At 42.7% G+C, this 24,908-nt stretch overlaps 2 protein-coding genes across 2 annotated transcripts in view; both read right to left on the reverse strand.

The window, feature by feature from the left end:
* Window positions 1–5,433, reverse strand: part of LOC308155866 (dehydrogenase/reductase SDR family member 13-like) — a gene marked incomplete at its 3' end in the record, with an annotated part of 14,284 nt that extends 8,851 nt beyond the window's left edge. The window contains exons 1-5 of the mRNA XM_080529233.1: window positions 5,263–5,433; window positions 3,582–3,700; window positions 2,502–2,625; window positions 1,275–1,601; window positions 635–887 (exon numbers count right to left, since the gene is read on the reverse strand). Of these exons, the coding sequence (XP_080385359.1) occupies window positions 635–887; window positions 1,275–1,601; window positions 2,502–2,625; window positions 3,582–3,700; window positions 5,263–5,386 (947 nt within the window). The 5' untranslated portion in view covers window positions 5,387–5,433. The remainder of the gene's footprint in view (window positions 1–634; window positions 888–1,274; window positions 1,602–2,501; window positions 2,626–3,581; window positions 3,701–5,262) is intronic.
* A 651-nt stretch (window positions 5,434–6,084) lies between these two features.
* On the reverse strand, window positions 6,085–21,076 carry phf12a (PHD finger protein 12a). Its single transcript, XM_080529234.1, has 15 exons — window positions 20,671–21,076; window positions 19,936–20,117; window positions 18,643–18,715; window positions 18,060–18,483; window positions 17,201–17,321; window positions 15,650–15,782; window positions 15,370–15,534; window positions 13,347–13,496; window positions 8,836–9,535; window positions 8,637–8,747; window positions 8,260–8,427; window positions 7,952–8,050; window positions 7,772–7,854; window positions 7,201–7,339; window positions 6,085–6,984 (listed from the first exon to the last, which is right to left on the reverse strand). Exons 1-15 carry the CDS (start codon window positions 20,734–20,736, stop codon window positions 6,605–6,607), a joined length of 2,994 nt encoding a protein of 997 aa, XP_080385360.1. The 5' UTR covers window positions 20,737–21,076; the 3' UTR covers window positions 6,085–6,604.
* Window positions 21,077–24,908: the final 3,832 nt, after the last annotated feature.

The raw sequence follows: 24,908 nt of genomic DNA on the forward strand, positions 1-24,908 counted from the left end.
ACTCGAATGTAATTATCACTATGTGCAAAGAATTGTTGAGTCTGTGCTTATTTAATGCAAGAAAGGTCAAATAGAATGAATCAAAAGAGGCTTTAATAATACTGTATACTTATGTATCTATTACAAGGCAAACACAATACAAAAATGTTCCATTCCAATAGAGAAAGTAAAGAGAGAGATAGAGACATAACCACCGGTCATCACAAAACAATGCTACTCAAAACATGATGAGAACCTCACAACAGGACACAGGAACATGAGAGAGCTTTTCCCTGGCCTCTGCTTTTTATATCATCCTAAAAACCACAGTATAGGAGCTGTTGATAAGGAGACTACCAACCATCATTCATCTTATCATAAACTGATGACATCACAGCTTTGACACCTCAAGACATTCCACAGAGCTCACAGCCAATTGTCTTCTGGGGATGGTAAACCTGAGAGGATTGGGGCAGAATGACATTTAAATCTGTACAGTTCAGACAAGTCTACTTCTCATAGTTTCATTATAAAAATGCCTGAGAGGGGTTGGCATCATCATAATCACAATCATTGTTACATTTGCACACATCCCCATTCCCGGATTTGGTCATCATAGTATGAAATGCAGGGACTCAAGGGTTTGTCTTAGGACAGGCCACACAGCCTCTCGCTGACTTCCCACAGCTTCTTGGCCACTGCGTCGTCTTTGGCGTTGGCACTCAGGTCCTGCACGGCACTGCGGGAGAAGTAGCGTCCGCTCAGGGGCTCGATGCCCTCCTGGAGGGCACAGTGGAGTGTGGTCTGGGCACCAGATACAGGGTCCAGAAAGAAAAGTGCACTGAACGGTGCTATTAACATCCTCCACCAGAAGCTGCAATACCTACCAATCTCTGTCTTGACTTCTCCTGTGTGAAAAAAATGTGATATGGATAAAGTTTATTGCACAATACCTTACAGCATGCCATGCCACACTGACATGCACATCTGTAAGTCCTTGTAGTAAAAAATCGTTTTCTGAGGTAAATGTATGTGATCTTTGTCTAAAGCTCCAACACCACTGGAACTATCACTACTTTAAGTGAAACAGAAGTCAAATTGTTGCAAACTTTCGCTCCGCAATTCAAGTTGCTCCAACCTGCAACCTCTGAATGCCAACACATATCACTGTCTCCTCAAATACCTGACATTAACCAGCTGCACTGGTCGAAAAAGCTAGCTATTTGACAGTGCAGGTGAGGGTGAGGGAGTATACCATCTCAACTTGGTTACATAAGCAGTGCTAGAATACTGACCTGGGTGAAGGCTGTAGCAGGTAACGTTTGTACCTTGCAGTATTTTTGCAAGCTCGTGTGTAAAGAGAACATTGCACAACTTGCTATGAGAGTACTTCTTGAACAAATCGTAGTCTGAGTTTCCCACATCCAAGTCTTTGTGAGAACTCAGGAGGCTGAAATCGATGCGGCCAAACTCATGAGCTTTCGAGGCGACGGTCACCACTCTGCTTGGACCACTCTCCTTCAGGCGGTCCAGCAGCAGCAGGGTTAGCAGGAAGTGGCCCAAGTGATTGACTCCAAAAATCATTCCGATGCCATCTTCTGTCTCACCACCAAGAAAAATCCCTGCACCAAGAGGATCAATGCTTTGAAACTAAATATGAACATTTGCATTCTTACATAGTTAGGGTTATCTTAACAGATAAGAAACAGCAAAAGTCAGCTAAATAATATGTGACAGTCTGGTGAGTCTGGTTAAAAGGTCCTCAAGTAGGGCAATGTATTTTTATTTTTTTCCAGATTATGAAAGTGCAGATTGTAAGATTTAAAAAAAAATTTGTTGAAAATAGTTGAAGAAGACATGCTTATTTGAATATTGGTACACCTCAAACCAAATAGCGGAGGAACGCGCTCTGAATCAAAACACACGCAAAACAGGTGCTAGTAGGCTAGTGCTAAAAAGGAACATCGCTACGAACATCGAACTACATGTTTAGCACATCACAACATGCTGATAGAACATCAACATGCTAAAAACACATAACTACACATAATTAGATGATCACACAGTCCTTGCTTTTGAACACGTCCTAAAACTTATGTTTGTTTACAAGCAATGTATCACTTACCCAGAGACAGAGACAGTGACTCTAATTCACAAATTAGTATTTAGTGATCCTAAAACTGTTGTTTGTTATATTGAGTGTGCTCTTCAACACTTCAACTTTCAAAATATGCAAAAAAAACTGAAAACACACTTTATTTTTTTCATTTGTGCGATTTGAGAATTGTCGACATGCGGCCCTTTTCACCAGACCGTGTCACATACTGTATGTCTAGTGAAAACTGCTTTGAGAAGATGAAAGATATAGTTACAATTTCCAGACATACAATAAAATTCAAGACTATTCAAGACTATAACACAGTATCATATACATATCACTGAGAAGATAAATATATGACAAAAAAGCATTATTATGGATGAGCATATAAACTCAGAATACAGCAAAACACAGTTGGGTTCACCTGCATTGTTGATGAGAATATCTAGCCTAGGTTCAGACTTCAGGAAGGTCTCAGCAAAGGAACGCACAGACTGCAGGCTTGCCAGGTCCAGCTGCATGAACACAATCTCATTGTTTCCGGTCTCCTGGGAGAGAGTAAGTACACCAGACAGATTAAAATCATTGCGCTGCACCCCTTAACCGAGTAATCTCTTGCAAGAGAATTATACTCTGATTCTAGAGCTTCTGAAGTGGAATTGCATGAAGGGGGAATTCATTAATAAAGTAACCATAGCCTCACAACTCTCTGAGGGAGCCTTCATGTGGAAAACACTTTGAGTAAACATGCTGAGTTTCTGTCAGAACCCACTATTCCCTAGATCTGCAAGGAAGGGGATCTAAGCAAGAAGGTAGTGGATCAATCTTTTTATTCCATCAGATAGACTAGGTTGACTTTTCACCATTTTGCTTATTGCTATCTATTACTTTCAGATATAATAATAATAATAATAATCATCATCATCATCATCATAAAATAATAATAGATTTTATTTAAAAGCACCTTTCTCAAACTTAAGGACACTGTAAAGAAAAAGAAAGAAGCAGGACAACAAACAACAAAAAGAAACACAACAAACAAAAAGGCAGCCATGGGGAACAATGTCAGTCAGGACCCATCCCATGCTGCACAAAGGCGAGTCCGAACAGATGCATCTTGAGTCTCTTGAATGTGTTGAAAGTATCCGAGCATCGGATGGCTGGGGGAAGGGAGTTCCACATCTTGGGCGACAGAAAAGGCACGGTCGCCAAGTGTGCGACACCTAGTGCGGGGTATGACGAGGAGATCAGCATCAGAGGATTGGAGACCACGTGCAGGAGTGTAGAGTTGGAGACCACGTGCAGGAGTGTAGAGTTGGATTCGGTCACACGTGCCTATAGCAGGACTCCGGTATCCTTGAATATATAGTTTAAAAAATAGGCCAATGTACTTGTGTGTCTCTGCGCCCCTGTCAGGAGGGATCATGCAACTGGTCTCTGTCTATCAGAAACATACCATGAAAACATTTTAAGTGGCTTGCTAATAGTCTCCCACTTTCCTTACCATTTTGATGTCGCTTATGGCAGCATCTGCCCTCAGTTGATCTCGGCAGGCCAGTATGACCCTCGCTCCTCTCTTGGCCAGATCTGATGCAGTTGTCTTTCCGATACCAGTGTTGGCTCCTGGAGAGCAGAGAACATAGAACAATAATGATTCTGGGGCACTTAGGTAGCACAATAAAGTGTGTGTGTGTGTGTGTGTGTGTGTGTGTGTGTGTGTGTGTGTGTGTGTGTGTGTCTAACCCTAACCCAATAAATCATATTATCGTAAGGTCCCTGGTTCGATTCCGGCCATCTACATATCCTGCATGTCATCTCTCCCACCCATCCTTTCTGTCAATCTTTCTCTCCAATATAGCAGAGAAATGCCCTAAAAATAATAATTAATGAATGTAATAACACTTGGTACACAACATCTGTTATGGCACTGTCTCAAATCACAATAACTTTGAGATTGATTATTACACTAACAAAGACTGGCATAGCCATATTTGCATATGTCATCATTTATTGCATCTAAACGCACCCCTTAACTTTTTCCACATTTTGTTGTGTTATAGACTCAACATTTCTTTTCCTATGCAAATCAGAGACCCTATAAAAACAAAGATATTGATTCCAAAATTACATTAACTATTATCCTTGCATTAAGATGGACTAAATTCAAGATATTGAGTGATTTATTTGACATTTTTGCATTACAGCTCATTTTAAGAGCAAAGGGTCTGAATACTTATGTTCATGAGGTATTTCTGTATTTCAATTGAAAATTAGAACATTTCCTGAAATTTCCCAAAAAATTGTTTCGCTTTGTCATTCTGGGGTTTTGTGTGTGGATTGATGGCAAATTATTTTTATTTAATCCATTTTAAATTGAGGCTATAACACGAATAGCCTAGAACAGCCTAGGCTGTGTTCGAAATGCATACTAGCATACTATTCATACTAGGTATGACGTATATTTTGAGTATTCAGTGCGTTCACACTGTATAGTATGTGAAATTTGAGTATGCGAAAAATTATCACGAATCTCTGAAAACGTGTTGCTATAGCGCTCCCTTCTGGCACTTTGGCATCAACATTGTTGTGAGGGTGTGGCCTGGGGTCCTCTACGTGCCTGACAAAAGCAAAAATAGTTGCGAGACATGACCATTTTACATGGAAACGGCAGGAGGCTGAATAATAATCAAACAAGAGTTACAATAGGGCTTTCTATGGGATTATACACCCCCAAAGACAATTAGGTTCATCATCGACGACACTAACGACTTTTTTTTTATATATATATATATATATTTTTTCCCTTGTGGGTAGTCACATGAATATTAGCTTCTGAATGCGAATAAACATACTTTTTTGTAAGTATAGTACACGTAAACTGTCTGGCTGTGGTATGGCTACCATCGTAATCCCTAAATCAACTTCACATTTAGCTACGAGAGTTTGACTTGCTTGACAGGCTGACAGCTCAGCTTTGACGTCGTGCAGTAGGCCAAGTAGAAAAACCACTGAAACATTGTACTTTTTTATGCCCTTATCGTTTTCATATTTAGCTCACTGCCACTTGTTAAGTAAACTTTATTACCTTTAGCTGCAAACATAAATATTGCATTACCACGGTAGCCACATACCATCTAGCTACAACCCTCACGGCTCTTAAAACGGAAAAAAAAATGTTAACTCACCAGTGATGAGAACTGTTTTTCCATGCAATTTGACAAGGCTTTTGCATCTTGGTTGTTTGAGAAGATTAATAATTAGTACATAAAGCCCGACGACTCCAGTCCCGACAAGCAGCAATGTCAACATGTATACCTTTTTTATGTTCAAGTAGAAATTCTAAACTATTTGGGACCTTTCACACAATAGTGGACTTGTGCAAATGGGTGGGTATGCCTACTACCATGAGGTTACTGATAGCACAAACTCACCAGAGTTCAAGGCCTCTGGAATCGGAGATAAACATTGAGGCACTACTGATGTGCGTGTTTATTATGACACAACCATGCGTGTAAATGGCAAGAAAAAGCCCTACAAAATCCCAATGCTGTTTAAACACACACACGCTTGTTCTTAAAAATCTTTATGTATTTACATTGTTATGACAGACAAAACGAAACGTCAGTTTCTTTGTATTTACAGAGTACATGAAAATGTGTATACGAATTTGTTCTAAAACAGAAACTATTTACAGTTGACTACAGTATTGAAAAAACAGGACTAACAACACTTTTGAAAACTACTGCACATAATTCACAAAGCACTGTACAGATTTAAAAGGCCAAAATGGCCAAAATGTTAGGACCTTGCCTATATATAATTCTATGCTTCCCTTGTTCAATGTTGAAAAAGGATTCATGCATGATTGATTCGTGTGTGTGTGAGTATTTGTGTGAGTGAGTGTAAGTATTCGTGTGTGTGTGTGTGTGTGTGTGTGCGCGTGCATGTGTGTACATGCGTGCGTCTGTGTGTGTGAGTAAGTTTACAGACACACACCCTAACCCACGTACACACACACAGCCATGTATACAGCATGAATGTGTACACACATTTCAATAAAGCTACCTGTAGTGCAAAAGTAGCAAAACAAACATCGGAACATGATTACATTTTCAAATACAGTACACCAACTAAAATGACCAGGAGCAAATACTGTAAGTTTCATTTACAGAGGGGAAAAAAGGCATGATTATGCTATTATTACTGGCACAAAATATGACAAGTTCTGAGTACTTTACAAGTATGATGGAGACCTGTCAGGTGGTGACAAAAGGTTGCTCTTTTTTCTTTCTTTTTTTCAACAAAGGATCCCTTTTAAATGCCAAATCCAAATGCTTCCATAAAGTTTTGCATTTACAATAAAGAAAAATATAATTTTTATGTGCAACTTGCCCAAAAATCTGAGCCTGAAAAATACTTCATTTTACATGCAAATGTATGAACATAAAAAAAAAAGTGTATCTTTTTTTTTATTATTATACAAGTCCAGCTGCGGAAGCTGGTTCTTGTTGCTGGGAGTGCAGGGGGCTATGGGACAGGATTGGGGTGACCAAGCACTGGCACGTAGAGCTGTGTGGTGTGTTTGTCTGAGGGCGCTGTGCCCTCTTGGCTCTGGGTGCTGGCAGTGGAGGTGGCGGGTCGGGTTGGTGTCTCCTCTTTGACCTGCTTACAGGCAAACTCTGTAATACTGAAGACAAACTGCATGCAGCCCAGCTTGATGAGGCTGCCGTGGTGGAGCAGAGCGGTGCCCTCCCAGCCTGCCCCGCTGCCCCCGATCAGGCTGGAGCTGCTGGCTCTGCAGTCACAGGGGCTGGGGTGCATCCCCTGAGACTGGCTCATCACACCCTCCTGAGGCACCGACGACTCCCCCGCCCCCTCCTCTTCCTGCTTCCTCCTCTTGCAGCGCTCTGTGGGGTTACAAACATATTACAGAGTGAGACCTAAAACTAAAATAGACCACATCTTTGCGTTTAGATCCTAAGTAGACACAGACAGGGAATTTATTTATTTTTCCTAAAATGATAAAGGTTTGTGCAGAAGGGAATCGGCAAACTGCTGATTAATAAACCACTGGGCCAAGACTGTCTGGACCATGTCATGGTTCAGAGGTCCAGAACACTCACTGATAATGTTCTGCACTTTGGACACCAGGCTGCTGGATGGGCTGGGGCCCGTCTTCTCAGAGAAGTCACACGAGTACAGCACGTTATCCACTGTGGTCCCATGTTCACTATAGTTGAGCAACTCGTACTGCTTTGTGTTCTGATGGAGGCAAGAGCAGTGACAGAAGCATGCCGTTACAGGGAGCAGCCACACAGACAGACAGTAGTAGAAGGCAATGACAAATTAATCAAATATGCGAAAAGCAGTAATATCTCTGTCAGTAATGCCAATTCGGTTGTTAAGTTGTGACGTGTTTCCGGGTCCAACGTTGGCTGAGGTGCACTCTTCGAAATGCCGCAGTGCTGTGTCCCTTGTGGTATGAATAGATCCGAGTCTAAAAACCGATTGAACTGTCATTCTACCGCTTTAGTTCACTGGTACTCTGGTGCAGGGATTTTTTTATTTGAACCCGGAAATTGCTAAACGTCACGCGTGACATCAGACGTAACAACCGAATAGGACACAAAAAACAACGACAACAAAACATCATAACATAAAACCAAGAGCATGCATGGGAAATGACCCTCTCACCTCATCATAAAAAATGCAGGCATGTTTTCCAGACACATAATTACAATGACCGTAGTTTGTAAGGCACACATCCATGTCAGCACCTGCAAACAACAAGACAGGTGAACAAAGTGTGGTGGTGGCGGTGGGGGTTAGAAAATACTCCCTGGCATTGGAGAGTCATGTGGGAGTGAATCTTACCAGCTCCTATGTGCAAGCTTCTGTAGCACATACTGACAGCTCCTCCTCTCCCCGTCAGTGGATAAAACACAGCCCTAGCCTTGATATCCTTGTTTTGTGCTAAGAAAATAAACACACAAACAAACAAACAAACCTCAATATTCAAAGGCATCACACAGAAGAAGCAGACAAACCACAGGCAGAGGAAGGTGGGGTAGAAAACACGGAAAGCGGAGTAGAGCTCAAAAAGGAATGGATAGAGTCAGTGGGGAAGGGGTGCAGCAGGGAACACAAGGTGTTCATATCTGGAGGAAGAGTGGGATTCTGACCTTCAACGTGCTGCTGGGTTTGTGGCACAGGGGGTAGACTGATACAGCTGCTCTGTGGAGGAGGAGGAGGAGGAGGAGGAGGAGGGGCTTTAGGCGCAAAGAGCTGTTGGATCCTCTGCCAGGCCAGGAGCTTGATGAACTTGTCATCCAGATCGCTCATCTGAATCTCTGTCGACACAAAAATATTATTTTAAAACGTTTTCGCAAAAGGTTACACAGATTAGGTGGAAGAACTTTTACCAAAAACCTCCCTTTTAATCAAAAATGTCCTGCAAAGCACATTGTATTGCATGTGTGTATGTAATGTGCTATACAAATAGAGTCTGATTGACTGACTCAAAAAGATGACTGACGTCCAGTGTCGGGGTCAGACTTACCACCATTCCCCTCTGCCAAGGCCTTCAGGCGGCTGGACAGGTCTCCCACGGCAGAGGACAGAGAGATGGGGACACTGCTGGGGGAAACAGCATCCGCACTCACCCTTACATCTGCAGACACGGACACAAAACCCTGTTAGTCTCTATCCAACCAACAACAATCATCCCTCATGATAACTCACATCCCATGCAGCCTCACCTGTGGAAGGAGTGGTGGAGCCCAGTTTGGCCGTGCCTCTGATCAGGTGAGGTGTTCTGGGTGGGGCGGGGGCATGGGTCCCAGCAGGGCTTCTACCGGTCAGAGCAGGGACCTGCCCCTGGCCCTCTGCGCCTGGGGAGGCCGTGCCAGGTGGACAGGGGGCTCCAGGGTCTGATTTGATGAGAGCTGGGGATGAGGATGCTGCTGTCCCTGCACACGATCTTAACAGGGTGTTCTCAGTCTTTACCACAGCTCCACTGGTGTGGTTGGGCAACTCCGTGGCGGAGGTGGCTGGTGTCTGAGGATTGGGGATATCAGGACTGCAGTGTTCTTTCAGTCTGACCTCCTCCTGCCTGCAGGCCTCTGGACTCCCATTGGTCCTTGCCAGCTGTTCCAGAGGACCGTTACTGGGCCCACAGTTTCGACAAGACTTCTCTGTACACAAGCTACACGCCCCTTCCTGGGAAAAATTCAGTGCAGGAGCCCCCTGATGGCCAGTAGCTGGGCTGTCGGGTTTAGGTTTGCAGGCTGGCGAGTATGTCCTGTTAGAAGTGCATACAGCGCTGCTCTCCTCCGCTGTGACGCAGGGTTTGATGTCCGCCTTATTGGTGCGCTCCGAGTCCCACTCGGTAGACGCCGCTTGTTTGGCAGACAGATGTCTCACGATGCTACACTGAAGCGTTATGACGTCTCGTAGCCACTACAAGATAACAAAGGAAAACAAGTCACGTTAGAAGTTGCATTTATTAACAGTAAAAGCATGTCGTTTTAGGGCTTTGCTGCCATCTGTGGCCACACTGAATGTAAACGTGTTACATTTTCTATGCACAAACTGTGTATTCGACAACCTTCAGCTTCCCCCAAGAGACCGCCAAAACACCGCCGCTCCAACTGCCCCGGACGGAGTTGCCCATCACAGGCAGCATGATGAGGTCTCCAGGCTACGACTTGGGATCATCTCACAAAGTTTTATGGGCTGCAGCATCAAGATTTTCACCGAAACATGGCTCACCAACAGTACTTCAGGGGGGACAGGACGGCAGAGGCCTCAGGTAAAACGAGAAGCACGGTACTGTGCATGCCATTTATGTCAACAAAACTTGGTGTACGGAAAGTGCTATTAATGAGAGTCACTGCTCTGCCAATCTGGAGCACCTGATGATCAAGTGTAGGCCGTTTTACCTGCCTAGAGAGTTTACAGCTATTGTTGTTACTGCAGCCTATATCCCTCTGGATGCTAATGCTAAGATAGCAATGAAAGAAATCCATGCTGCTATTAACAAACAACATATTGCATACCCAGGTGGAGCCTTTATTGGTGGAGGGGATTTCAACCACTCCAACCTGAGAACTGTACTCCCAAAAAGTCTTCTGCCCCACTAGAAAAGACAACACATCTAGATCATGTGTATACAAACTAGTGTTGTTCCGATACCGATACTAGTATCGGCATGGCCACCGATACGCACAAAAATGCTGGTATCGGTATCGGCGAGTACTAACAAATAATAACACCCGATACCAAACTCTTGTTCAAACGCAGCACGTTGCGTTTTTCTCAGCTTGTCTGCTATCGTAGCCTGACACAGCCTTCCTAACACAGACATGCCCAGGCATGCTCCTCTGCTGGAACGCTATTGGCCCAGAGCAGCTGCTCTCAACCAATGGCGTGGCAGCTTTTCACTATCGCGGAAAACCATCCACCGCTTAGAGAGCCCATTTGAGTACTGGGGAAAGAATAAGGAACGGTTCCCCACCCTGGCTGCTACTGCTGCAGTGTTTCTCTGTGCTCCCTCTACTAGTGTAGATAGTGAGAGACTGTTCAGAACAGCTTCCAACATACTGGATGAAAAGAGGAACAGGCTGCTAGGAGAGAGAGTAGAAATGCTCATCTTCTTAAAGAAGAACCTGCCTATGTATTTGAACTTGAAGCCTAAGGATTTTAAATTGGAGGACTGAGTGCTGCTATGTGACATGTCTGCACTAATGTGCAGTGCACTTTATTTTGCTCCAGCTCTTTTGTTTTTGTTTTTTAAAGTGGAGTTTGTTTACATTTGTGATAACATTTCCTAACATTTAAAATATCCTTTTATTTATTTTACCAAATTCAGGCTGCACTTCTAAAATATTATTATTCCCTCAGGTAGGCCTACATCTTATGTTAGTCTCAAATGGGCCTTATTTTGTTTGTAAATGTTTACTTGCTGTTGCACTACTTGTACGGTTTTATATCTTAAAGTTATTTTTTTGTAAATGTTTACTTGCTGTTGCACTACTACTACGACTGTTTTATATCTTAAAGTTATTTTGTTTGTAAATGTTCACTTGCTGTTGCACTACTACTACGACTGTTTTATATCTTAAAGTAATTTTGTTTGTAATTGTTTACTTGCTGTTGCACTACTACTACGACTGTTTTATATCTTAAAGTTATTTTGTTTGTAAATGTTCACTTGCTGTTGCACTACTACTACGACTGTTTTATATCTTAAATGGATATAGCACTGATTGGCATCTGTGAGAGCCACATTTCAGGTTTTATAAGGGGTTGATTTTCTTGTCACCATACCAGGTAGACAATAAAAAAAAGTTCTATAGCATTCACTCTCTGTTGGTATTTTTTCCTGTTTTACAAAGGTTTTGAGCAGTGCCAGACTAAGTGTTAGCAATAATTTTACATCGAGGTGAGTATGCGGCTCAAAAAACATGTTTTTTTGTTTTGTTTTTTCAAACGCCGTGGTATCGGATCGGTACTCGGTATCGGCAAGTACTGCACGGTCAGGTATCGGTATCGGTATCAAAAAATGGTATCGGAACAACACTAATACAAACATTGCTGAGGCTATAAAGCCAATCCCCTCCCCCACCTGGGACAGTCTGATCACCTCTCATTGCTCCTACTCCCCAAGTACACGCCACTCAACAAACGTGTGAAACCAACAGTGTGGACAGCCAAATCTGGCCAGAGTGAGCTACACTCAGGCACCAGTTTCAACACACTGACTGGAGTATGTTCGCCACTCAGGTCACCCTGGACTCCCACACAGACATTGATTTATATGCTTCTCCCGTTCTGGATTACATCAATACATGTGTCAACAGTGTCACCACCCATAAACAGATAATAACTTTCCCTAACCAGAAGCCTTGGATGAGCAGTGAGTTCCGCTTACTGCTGAAGGCACATAGCACCGCTTTTCGATCTGGCGATGCATACAGTACACAGCTCATCCAGGGCTAAACTGAAGAGGGGCATCAGGAAGGCCAAAGAACAACAACAAACTGCAGATTGAGGATCACTTTCAGAACAACTCTGATCTCTGACACGTGGCAAGGAATCCAGGCCATCACGGACTACAAGCTCAAAAACACAGCCCCCCCCCCCCCAACCAGCACTGCCTCTCTCCCCGACAAGGTCAACTACTTCTACATTCGCTTCAACTGGGACAAAAAGGAACCAGCCATCAAAGCTGAGGCCCTCCCCCAGACGACCAGCCCCTCACACTGGCCACCACTGATGTGTACAGGTCCTGGCTTACCTTAAAGACCACCTACTAGGCCTGCACGATATGAGGAAAATCTGCGATGCGCAATAACATTGTTCAATATTGCGATGACGACATGACTTGCAATAAATAAACTAATATTGAAATATGCATATTCCAGTGTGCTTATATAGTTCCTGTCCTTCTGCTTTTATAGGTACACTGCTAACATAAACCCCAAACACTGAATAGCCTATGCCCACTGAATAAAGAAATACATTATTTTCGAACATGCTTTTATTGAACAAACTGCACATGAATACCCAACCAATTAAACAGAACATTAATGTTCTGACTGCCTTTAAAACATTTCTTCTAAACTCAACAAAAACAAATAACTGTCTTTGGTCACTGTGTTTATAGGCATCATGTCCGTAGCCAAATAATGAGTCATGGCCTCTTATTTTTCTTTGAGGTTTGGATGTTTTTTCATAAGGTTTAACCCTCGCAAAACTCTGAGAAATGGGATGTTGTTGGTAAGGCTTTAGATTTACTGCTACTCGACTTATAACCAATAGACAGATTATAACAGAGAAAATAATTAAATTAAATACTTGCCGCCAGTGAAATGATGGTAATGTTATCGTTGGTGTCCGCCATGTTTACAGTTAGTTTGTTAAGACTTTTAACTGATTAATTGATTTCAGAGCACCTTGACGTTGAAACCAGAGCAGAGTGAATTTTACGAACGCACCCAAAATGATTTTTCTTATGCATCATGTTTCAGGGAGTCTTTTGCGATGTGTTTATCGTGCATGTTCATATTGCGATGATGACGAAAAAGGCTGGACACCAGATTATAGAAAGTGTTTTGTTTAGGCCAAAACAGCAATCCACTGATCTCATCTCCTTGTTCTCTAGTGTTTTATCATGGCCATTTAGCACTACTTTAAAGCAGAAATATACACACTGGACCTTTAACCTTAATTGTGTAACATTATTGGAGGACTCTACAGCTGGTCGTACCTCCTGCTGCTCGTCCTCGCTGGTTAGGTGCTGAGCGGGTGAAAGGTGCTGGTGAGGGCTGCCGTTACAGATCAGCTCCCCGTTGCGGATTCCAGCGGGGGCCATCATGGCTGGGGGACACTTGTACTGGGACTTGATAGCATCAGGGACCTGTCAAGAGAAACACGTCACCTTGTATGTCATCTAGAGTCACATAACAGATAGAGGAAATGCTGCTTACAGAGAAGTGTAAAGTCAGACTTTATTTAAAAGTTCATTTTCAGAGCCTCAATATCAGATCTAAACAAAACATAGTGTTAGAAAATACAGAAAGTACAAACGGTGACTCAGTTGATAGAGCATGGCGCTAACAATGCTTAGGTTGTGGGTTTGATTCCCGTTGGGAACATATACAGTCATGTGAAAACATAGGACACCCCATGAAATATTTAGTTATTTTTTAAAGAAATATAGATATTATTTATGGACACAATATTTGATCTTCTTCCAAACAATATAAAGGTGATGTAATTGAACTAAAAACAATGAAAATGTAACTTGATCATTTATTTAACAAACAATGAACAATGATGCCAATTCCTACTGAGGAAAAAGTTTGGACACCCTATGCCCTAACAGCTGGTATTGCCCCCTTTGGCTGAAATAACCTCAATTAGACATTTCCTATAATTGTCTACCAGTCTCTGACATCGACTGGGAGAACGTTTTTCCCACGCAGAATTCTTTCAGCTGTGTGATGTTTGAGGGTTGTCTTGTATGCACAGCTCGTTTCAAATCACCCCACAGAATCTCAATAGGATTAAGATCAGGGCTTTTACTTGGCCATTCCAGAACTCTCCATTTCTTTCTTTTGAGCCATTCCTTGGCGGGTTTACTGGAATGTTTTGGGTTATTGTCATGTTGCATGGTCCACATCTGCTTCATCTTAATTTTTTGGACAGATGGTCTCACGTTTTCTTCAAGCACCCTCTTACAAGAATTCATATGTAATTCATAAATAACCATGACATTTCCAAACCCATGCTTCATAGTTGGTATGATGTTCTTGTGCTCAAATGCTGTCTTTGGTTTGCGCCAATCAATTCTTCTGTTACTGTGCCCAAATAATTATTCAACTTCGGATTCATCTGTCCAAAGCACATTGTTTCAGAACTCATGTGTTTGTCCTCCTTCCACACCTGCTTCCACACCTGCCATGGAAATCAAATGTGTGCAATCTCTTTCTGATGGTAGATGCATGTAGTTTGACATCAACTAAGAGCGACCTGTAGGTCCTGTGATTACATTTTAAGATAGTTGGAGACTTCTTTAAGCATCTTGTGGTTGGCTTTTGGGCTGAACTTGCTAAAGCGACCTATCCTGGCCAGGTTGGCAGTTTTAAATGCTCTCCACATGTAAATTATTTTCCGGGCAGTGGAATGGCTGATTTGTAATTATTTTGAGATTTAAAAAAAATCCCTTCCCAGACTCGTATGCATCTACAATCTTCTTTCTGAAGGCCTCAGAGTGGATTAAATAAAACAGGCTCCTCCAAAATCCTCTCTAATATTTTTCTAATCATTTGCACCTGATGTGGTGCGCTTGATTCTAATTGTAGGCAGTAATAAATGATTCTAATTGTAGTAGTAATAAATGTGTCTTCACAAGAAAAGTGCATTTCTATTCATTACATTTTACACATTACATTTTCCTGTTTTATTTGTTTAGTTATATTACCCAAATCTCTCAATATTGTTAAAATGAAGATCAAATGTCCATATGTTTAAATATGTTGAAAAATACAACGGTTTTCATGGGGCGTCCTATCTTTTTCACATGACTGTATACAGAAACATTTATGCATCTGTATACATGCAAAATGTAAGTCGCTTTGGATAAAAGCGTCGGATAAATGGCATATATTATTATTATTATTATTATTATTATTATTATTATTATATATGATTACAATGGAGGGGAGGGGGCATATGTCGAGGGAAGACAAGACTGGAACCAGTCGTGGTTCTGAAAGGAGAGGCCTCACCTTCACAGTCCTCTTTATGTGTGTGTAGGCTCCTCTGCGGACGGGTGGGTGCAGACGATGCACCCGCTGCAGGAAGTCTACCTTGACAGCATGCTGGGACATCCTGTCCTGAAACTGGTCAAACAGCTGACAGCGGCTGCTCAACGTCAGATTCCTCTGCTTCAGCTAAAAGTGGAGGGGGGGGGGGCGCATATTAAAAGGTGCCTTTAGAATCATGTCACTTTAGAAAGAATAAGAAGAGCATTAGCAAGCAGGCTATGCTACCCATGCTTTATCTTACCACCATATGCTCTATGTGATTGGGGCACATCCATTTGCCCACTGGCATGGCAGTAAGAGGGGGGTCCAAACAGTCCATGTGGAACAGGAGGGGGCAGTAGTCACACTGGATTAATGGTGCCAACCTGCAGCTCCTGCAACACACACGAGAGTTTTCACAACACAAGGAGGAGGGTTTATATGAAACATGGAACGATGTCAAACCAGTTAAAGACATGTGGTCGCTGGAGGGCAGGGAGAGGGGTGACTGTATTGGACTGGAATCCTGGCAGGCTCTCTGTGGCAGGCTCATCGTTCCAGAAATATAAAATATGCTGAGAGGGATAGTTTGGATTCCCCCGGTCGCTCTCACCATGTGGTTCTGCATTCTGTGGTGGTCTTAACATAGCCAAGGCCCGGGTGGTAGCCAACACAAACACTAGAGGGCATCATACTACACCACTTCAGAACCTCTGTTTAACATGTTGAAAACCTTCAAAACCCGACCATATAAAAATGGGGCAATCAGGCATTTGGTGGAAATGCCTCTGTTCAGCAACCCTGACCAAATAACTGGTGTTCCTCACGACCCAATCACTGGATGAGAACAGGACTGTCCGCAAAAAGACTTTGTACTACAGCAAATAGCTGCTCAAAACCACAGGGCAACAATACATTTTCTCTCTAATAATAATACTTTTTCTGGCATTCAGAAATGTCCCCAAACAAAGACGTGTGCAGAGCAGATGATAGCGAATGCAAAATACTGTTTCAATGGAGTGCCTCTATGCCGTGTTCTCTGAAAGACGATAGCCTTAGTCTAGCCTGCATAATGTTTCCTCTCCCTCGGTCAATCTGAGACTACTATTTTCCAAGTAATTATGGCTCCTCTTTCCACAGGCAATTTGAGTCCTATAATGGTCTCTGCCGATTGCTCTCTTGAATGCTTCACTTAGCCTTGCCAGAGAAGATGGCTCGGCATTCAAAGGAGTAAATGGCGTTTTGTGTAGTTTCATTGTTAAGCATGCAATTATTTCAAATTGTCTATGTATTTTTCATAAGTTTGTAAACAGCTGTAAAACAGTCTGTGATCCGAATGTAATTCAACATTATTTTCTGCCTACACTAGGGTAGTGTTAACATGTCATATTCTGAGAAGCATAAACAAAAGGCCTTCAGGGTTTTCCTTGGCTCATAATAAGGCTTAGGTGGTAGAAGTGGAGGTGACACAAACCCAGTGCTCGTTTTTATAATTGTTGTGCTGACATTTGAGATGTATAAAAAATTCAATGTGCTACGGTTCAGGGCCAATAAGCTGGAAAGGTAACATTTCCTATGTCCCATAAGGACAAAGTACAAATGAATCTTCCACGCGTATTGCGTATAATGCGCAATAAATGCACAGACAATTTTTTACCGTTTTTACATGGATTTCTTGCACGATTTCTCCTTGAAAGCTTAGGCGGGGCGGAAAAAAAGCCTTCGGCGGCCCACCTAAGCCATTTCAATGGAGGACAAAACCTGCCCTTGAGATTGCCTTTGTCATTGCAACCAATAGCCTGGCTGTTCCTACCTGCCACATGGATAGCAGACCTTCACTGGCAGAGGGACCAGCCCATTGTGGTCCCGCTCGTGATGTGGTCGCTTCACATTCTTTCCCGTCATCTCATCTCTTCTTCTCTTTTTACTGGTTCCTGGAGGGGGGGCAAAACAATTAACAGTTAAAAAAAACTCCCACATGGAACAGCAAATAAACTAAAAGGGAAAGGTGAGACCGTAAGAATTTGTTCCAATGATGCATTTTGTCACTGATCAAGATGCATGTTCAGCACTTGTTCAAATCTTACCACTTTGACGGATCATTAATTTGTGACAATGAAACAGTTTAGCTTATCTAAGACAGCCTTCCATTGGAAAGTCCCTTCTGTTTAAACAATAAGGCATGAGACGCTGTGTTTTATTGTGAATAGTCACAGCTGAGGGCCGTTGTTAGGCAACCCCTCAGATGTGACTTTATTCAGAATAAAGCACAGACTCCTGTGCTTTATTGCCTTTCTACAAAGGTTACAAAACAGAGAATTGTGACAAGAAAACAATGCCTTTTACAATGCATTTATTTTGTGATCATTTGTGATGTTTTCTGCCCTGTACTCTACTGAAATATAGTTCTCAAAACGGCCACTGTTGTCAAGGTAACGTGATAAACACATCATCGTAATTCGGGTGTTTGCGCAGGGATATTACTGCGACAAAGGGTAATCAGGTAAAACACGTCATAGCTGCTACTTAAGCAGGGAATAAAGCCCAGCCAATCACAATGTCTGCTATGATCGAACCATTGTATAACGGAAAACAATGGCTTGCTCTGCACAACGCCATTCCTGCATCAATAATGCGAATGAATGTAATGAAAGGAGCTTTAAGGGGCAGACCTGGAAGTGAGGTTGTGCAGGTGAGTTCGTTGGGGAGCTGGAACTGCGTGGGGTTCCTCTCCATGGCAGCAGCGATTAAAAGGTCAAAGGGCCTCTTGAGGTGTGGGGTGGAGCTCTCCGTCTCCGAGCCCTGGGCATCGTCCTCTACATCGAGCATGTCATCATCCATGTCATTCTGCTCTGAGGGCGTGGGGGTGTCCGTGGAGGCGTTGGATGTGGGAGTGTTGGGTCGGCTGCTGGGCCTCCTCTCCAGGAGTCGCACCTGTGCCACCGCAGCCCTCAGCCCAGTGCCCACCGCTGCCGTGGGATCCAGCCGCAGAGTGCCTGGGGCCAGGTCCAGCTCCGCCGCCGCAGGGGAGGGAGACTGTTTAGATAGCTGGCGCTCCAGCAGACCGTTAATCTGCTCCTTCTTCTGCTCCCGCTTCTAGAACACAAGAGGGAAGCATAACAACAGTGACTTTTTTTTTCTCCTCTCTCTCAGCGCTTGACACTAACTCTTCAGATGAATGAAACTCTCAACAACAAGACACTGGTCGAACCAAAGACTCCTATGTTTAGGATTTACCTGAGAGAATGCACTCACCTTCTTGCGAACATTACAGCGATGACACATCCAGTCTCCAGGGGGCAGCATCTCCTTACTCAGGGGTGGATTGCTGTCGGTTCGACACAAAACAGAATTAGGCTTGACACACTATGACAGAACACTCAAGGTTAATTGTAAGGAAAGATTCTAAGGAAATAATCGTTTAGTTTGGTGCAGTCTTTGAACTTTACATAGTGCAACAAGTGTGCGCTAGAAGATGTGATGTATGAATTGAAAATGTGCAAATAACCTTTGAAATTACATTTCAACGTCCTGCATTTTGAGACACAATGGTACTCAAGCTCTTTCAGTAAACCTGCTGCTAATGGGAAAGTCAGAGGGCCAAATGAGTAACACTCCTGAGTCCTGCAAAATCTCCAACAGCCTACACAAATCCGTTCAGCTGCTTTTTAAAGGGTAAATAAATAAAAACTAACAATGAGAAAGCATGCTGACCAGATGAGGACTGACCCATGAATGAGAGATGCATTAACCAAAGTATCTACGGAGGGAGAATAAAGAGAAGGTTTTCTCCTATCGAGTGAACTCTCCTAACAAGTTTTGCAAGTCACCCAAACATTCTAAATACATGCTGCTAACAAACAATTTATTTTATACTAATACCGCCTCAAATACCATCTACGAGTTCAAGAGGTATGGCAAGCAGCCATTGTGTTACATTGAAATGAACAGGAAAATGTTTGAGCCTGAAGCTGATGAAAGCCAGGTGAGAGCAAATGAATCTAAGTAAGAGCTTCTTTGGCAAAGTGCCAAAACCCCTTGGGCACAGTCTCTGAATTCTGTGGAGAAAGTATGCACTGCATCAATTGTGATGGCTGCCAGTCCAAAACTAACATGGATTCATTCAAGCTTTCCAAGAAACATAAAACACTGCCGCAGTGCAAAATAGGACCACCAGAATAAATACTTTCCTTAGCAAAATCCTTCATGATCTGTGACACTATTGAGGCAATAGCTTAAATGCAAAATGCAATCTTAGATTAAGTCTTCACAGTGAAGGGGGGGGGGGGGGGGGGGGGGGTAGTGACCTCCTTCCACCAACAGCCATGATGCACACGGTTCCCAGCAGCAGATGGTTAATGATTATTCGTGTTCAGTACACAACTAGGTTTCCCTATCTCCTCTTAGGGAACAAAGTAGGTAGCTAAAAAAAAACTGTTTTGCATAGATGGCTGTCTCTCATGGGACTGCTTTTGCTTTGCATGTTGTAGCACTAGCAACCACAGGAAGGGATTGCTGTAAATAAATCATATTTGTTCATAGGCATACCAGCACTGTAAATGGAAGGCTGCGGGACAATGATCACAGCAGAGCAGGTCGCCTCCCTCTCGACAACTGTCACAGGTGTCGTGGTTGGTGGCTCTTCCTGTTCGGCGGGCATTTTTGTCAGGCTTTCGACTTCTTTTTTCGCCATCTTCAGACTTGGGGGGAGCCAGCAATGCTTGGATTTGCTACAAAGTATCAGAGAGAGAGAGAGAGAGAAAAATCATGCAATGTGAAATGCAATATGTGGCTATGTTAAAGGTAGAGGCAGTTAGATAGATAGCCACGTAACCTGTCAAATGTACCAATACAACACACACAACATTAGTTATGGTACAACTTGTAGCTACATTTGATACTGGCAGCTACAGTATGGCGTCCATTGTGGATATCTACATTGGTCCTATTGCAACCATTTGGCTAGTTAGTTAGCTAGCAAGCATGTGCAAGAGATCTCCATTAAGAAACGTTGTGTATATTAGCTTGCCCTTATGTCTGACCGTCCACAAATACAAGACCTTTTGTTACAAGACACATGATACATTTGAGGCTAATATTGGCAGTCAGCCCTTTCTGGCCCTCTGAGAGCTGCTATAGCTAAGCTACACTGTGAATCTGTAAGGTAGCCATGTTAGATCAGTGCCTGCTTTGCTGATACTGTGTAGATAGATACATGTTGACTTGTGTGTCCAATGTGGCTTAAGCTAGCTTTCATACCTGTAGCAACAATGTGGGATTTACCTGCATGAGACCACCAGAGGTGTCGAGATCATAGACAATGGTTGGGGTCTCCATTTTATCCCACATTCAAACAGCCTGGTACGGAGAAAGCTGTCAGCTCCCCGTTTCCCAAAACGAATCCTTGGCTTTCAAACAAGCAAATGGCTCTGTGTCTGACAGGTGATATCCGCTCTGTCCAGCTTCCAAAAACAACAACAAAAACACTGTCTTGACACAAACATACAAGTTCTATGGTTTGGTAAGTCTTTTTTTGGGAGACAATACTATTTCCCAGTGCAGGGGAGAAGTGCCAGCTAGCGTAACACCAGTCAGCTAGCTAGCTAGAGTCAATGCCTCCCATTTCAGAGACGACAAACGAGTCCTTTCTTCACAGGAAATCCCCCTGGGCTTGATTAGACTCGAATAGTTTTTTCCTCCACGCCTGTCCCCAACCGTACAATTCAAAAAGACAAAAATGTATCTCCTCTTGTTGCCAAATCAGAGATATATGGTGGTTATAGCAAGGATATTCAGCGTGTGGCCTAAGTGAGGCCTAGCCCTGGACATGGAGGTGCTTGTCCCGGCGCCTGTGGTTGTAGCTGGTCACGTCAACGTTAGCTATGATGCTGAAAGAGGCTGTGCTGTTTTCTTCCATTATTGAATAATGTGAAAATAAATAAAATCGCACCATAAAATCTCACATACCTGACATAAAATGGCAAGTGGTCGGAGGGTTGAATGTCTGAAAAAAACAACACCGAAATGGTCGCTTCTTATTGTTGTTGTGATGCTAAGGCATCGGCCGTAAGACACACGGCTAGCTAGCTAGCTCGCTTCCTCTCCATGGAGTTGGCGCTAATTTGGGTAAAGCGACGTACGGGCGCATGCGCAGTGCGACTCCTCTCTCGGAAGGGGCCAATGAAAACGACTCATCCCTCCTCCTTTTGTCATGCACAGAAACTAAGTATAATTCAAATTTTATTGAACAAACCTCCCAATGATAACAGTATTTAAAAAAAAAAAAAAAAAAAAAGCTCAAAATGCACTGTTCCAAATTATTATGCACAACAGAGTTTCACAACATTGTATAGGTTGTAAAGAATTCCTCTGTGTCATTGGCTGCTATAGGCATAAAAGGAGAGAAACTCATGGTGTGGCCCCCATTTTCCCCTGACCTCAACCCTATTGAGAACCTATGGAGCATCCTCAAGCAAAATATATATGAGGGTGGGAGGCAGTTCACATCAAAACAGCAGCTCTGGGAGGCTATTCTGGCATCCTGCAAAGAAATTCAAGCAGAAACTGTCCAAAAACTCACAAGTTCAATGGATGCAAGAATTGTGAAGGTGATATCAAAGAAGGGGTCCTATGTTAACATGTAACTTGACCTGTTAAGATGTTTTTGTTTGAATGAAATAGCTTTTGATTTCAGTAAATATGACCTCCTAACCCTAACTTCATCAAATTACCATTTTTTGTTCTTTACAACCTATAAAATGTTTTGAAACTCTGTTGTGCATAATAATTTGGAACAGTGCATTTTGAGTTTTTTATTTTTTTTAAAAATACTGTTATCATTGGGAGGTTTGTTCAATAAAATTTGAATTATACTCTAACGGTTGATGACTTGAAAATTATACTGATTGTCATTTGCATCGACTATTTAGGAAAATCTGAGAAAAATATAATTTGCATAATAATTTGGAACGAGGTGTATATGTAGTCAAAATAGAAGTCTATTGAACGTAGACTACAGTAAATAAATCACACACACACATTTTTAAAATCTTTTTTTAATAAACACACAATTGAAAACACATTGATTGTATAATTAGGACAAGGATTATACAGGAGAAATAAATAAAAATAAATAAATAAGAAACAAACATTGGGTTACACTTCACCATACATGTAGATAGATTATCCCAACCAGATGATACTAGGATAAAGGTGATTATTGCTTATGGGGTGTCAATTGAAACGACCCCATGTTTTATCAAATCTAGCTGTTGATAAATTCTGATTCTGATTCTCTTGGACCCCTGGTCTGGGATAGGTGATATAGAAAAAATAAAATGTTTTTTTCTTCGAAAGATTACACAAATCCACTGTAGGTCCTGACAAGTCATTATGCTAGTAGGAACACCACATGAGCAAGTTTACTAGGCTGTGACAATATACAAGACATGATACTGTACAGTATAGTATATCACGGGAAATGATAACTACAACAACTAATGATACAATTCCATTTGGTTTGAGTCATGCAGAATGCCAGGTGGGTCACCCTGCTAAGCAGGTACCGGTGTTAAACCGGACACAGAGTCTATGGTATGGTATTGGATGATTCTGCTGGTTTTTGGGGTTAAAAGTGTATGGCTTCCCCGCTATGTATATTATATTGTATTATACGTATATAATAATATAATAATAATAATAATAATATAATATAATAATAATATTAATAATATAATAATAATACTATAATAATAATAATAATAATTATAATAATATAATAATAATAATAATAATAAAATAATAATAATAATAAAATTATAATATAATTATAATAATATAATAATAAAAAAACAATAATAATTATTATTATTATATAATAATAATTATATAATATAATAATAATAATAATAATTATTATATAATTATAATAATTATAATACTTATAATAATATAATTATAATTATAATAATATATATACTATATAATTATAACTATATAATATAGGTGTTAACAACAATTACAATATTATTGTGGAACAGATGATTGGCAAGGTGCACTGTGGGCCATGAAGTCATAGTTCTGTCCAGAGAGGAACTGGCTCCAATACTCCACAGAGAGAGACAGCAAGCGCTCCATCACCTATGAACATCAATAACAATGTCTCAATCACAACTTGAATATAGACCACTGTGAGGAGAAAATAATAATAATAATAATAATAATAATAATAATAATAGGTATAATATACATCTCTACAGTATATGCATAGAGTGTTGTATGGGTGTAATCCATAATAAACATCTGTTAAAGGTAGAAGGTAAACTTCTTTACCACATAGTGAACTGCACCAACTCAGCACCTACTCAGTCACCGTGGACAAACGGGTCCGGGTCTACCCCAACACGAAGCCATGGATGACTGGGAAGGTCCAAAAACTGATCAACGAGAGGGACAACGCCTTCTTCTCAGGGAAGACCACACCGCTGTACAGCACCACCAGGGCTAACCTAAAGCGCGGAATCAAAGCGGCCAAGGCAGACCACAGAGAGAAGATTGAGGAATGCCTCCTGAGCAACGACTCCAGGCGGATGTGGCAGGGGGTTCAGCAGATGACAAACTTCAGAGCCAACAGGCTCACAGCCGCAGAGGACGACCCCCTGCTGGCGGGAAAGCTGAACACCTTCTACGCCCGGTTCGACGAGGGGCGAACGGAGGTAACCACAACACAAACACCACTCTCTCCAGCTCTCAGCAGCCTCACCCTCACAGAGCATGAAGTGAGACGCGTACTGAAGGCGGTGGACCCCAGGAAAGCCTCGGGGCCGGATGGCGTCCTGGGACGGGTGCTGAGGGACTGCGCCGACCAGCTGGCCGGGGTTTTCACCAACATCTTCAACCAGTCCCTGTCCCAGGCCACCATCCCACCCTGCCTGAAAACCTCAACTATCATCCCAGTCCCGAAGAAAAGCACGGTGAGCTGCCTAAACGACTACCGCCCGGTGGCACTCACACCAATCATCATGAAGTGCTTGAGAAACTAGTCCGGGCCCACATACTCACACGCCTCCCGCCCAACCTGGATCCATACCAGTTCGCCTACAGAGCCCACAGGTCCACAGAGGACGCCATCGCAACGACTCTCCACGCCACTCTATCCCACCTGGAGAGGGGAAACAGCTACGCGAGACTGCTCTTCGTGGACTTCAGCTCCGCCTTCAACACCATCCTTCCAGACAGGCTAGTGACCAAACTACTAGACCTGGGTCTACCACACTCTATATGTGCGTGGATCAAGGACTTCCTGACCGACCGCCCCCAGAGGGTGTGGGTGGGCCCCCACACCTCCACAGCCCTCAGACTCAGCACTGGGTCCCCCCAGGGCTGCGTGCTAAGCCCCATCCTCTACAACCTCTACACCTACGACTTCACCCCCGTCCACCCCAGCAACTCCATCGTAAAGTTTGCAGACGACACCACCGTGGTGGGATGCATCTCGGGGGGGGACGAGGCGGCGTACAGGG

Source organism: Nansenia antarctica (genome assembly GCF_963989245.1).
Source record: "Nansenia antarctica genome assembly, chromosome: 4".
Lineage (NCBI taxonomy): Eukaryota > Metazoa > Chordata > Actinopteri > Argentiniformes > Microstomatidae > Nansenia > Nansenia antarctica.

What these genes read in the sequence shown, in the direction of transcription:
- phf12a (XM_080529234.1), bottom strand. Translation starts at nt 20,736, where the DNA reads ATGTGGGATAAAATGGAGACCCCAACCATTGTCTATGATCTCGACACC. An exon ending in ATCACATAGAGCATATGGTG is followed by an intron (nt 15,535 to 15,649) that starts GTAAGATAAAGC and finishes CTCCACTTTTAG; the next exon opens with CTGAAGCAGAGGAATCTGAC. An exon ending in AAGCTTGCACATAGGAGCTG is followed by an intron (nt 7,855 to 7,951) that starts GTAAGATTCACT and finishes TGTTGTTTGCAG; the next exon opens with GTGCTGACATGGATGTGTGC.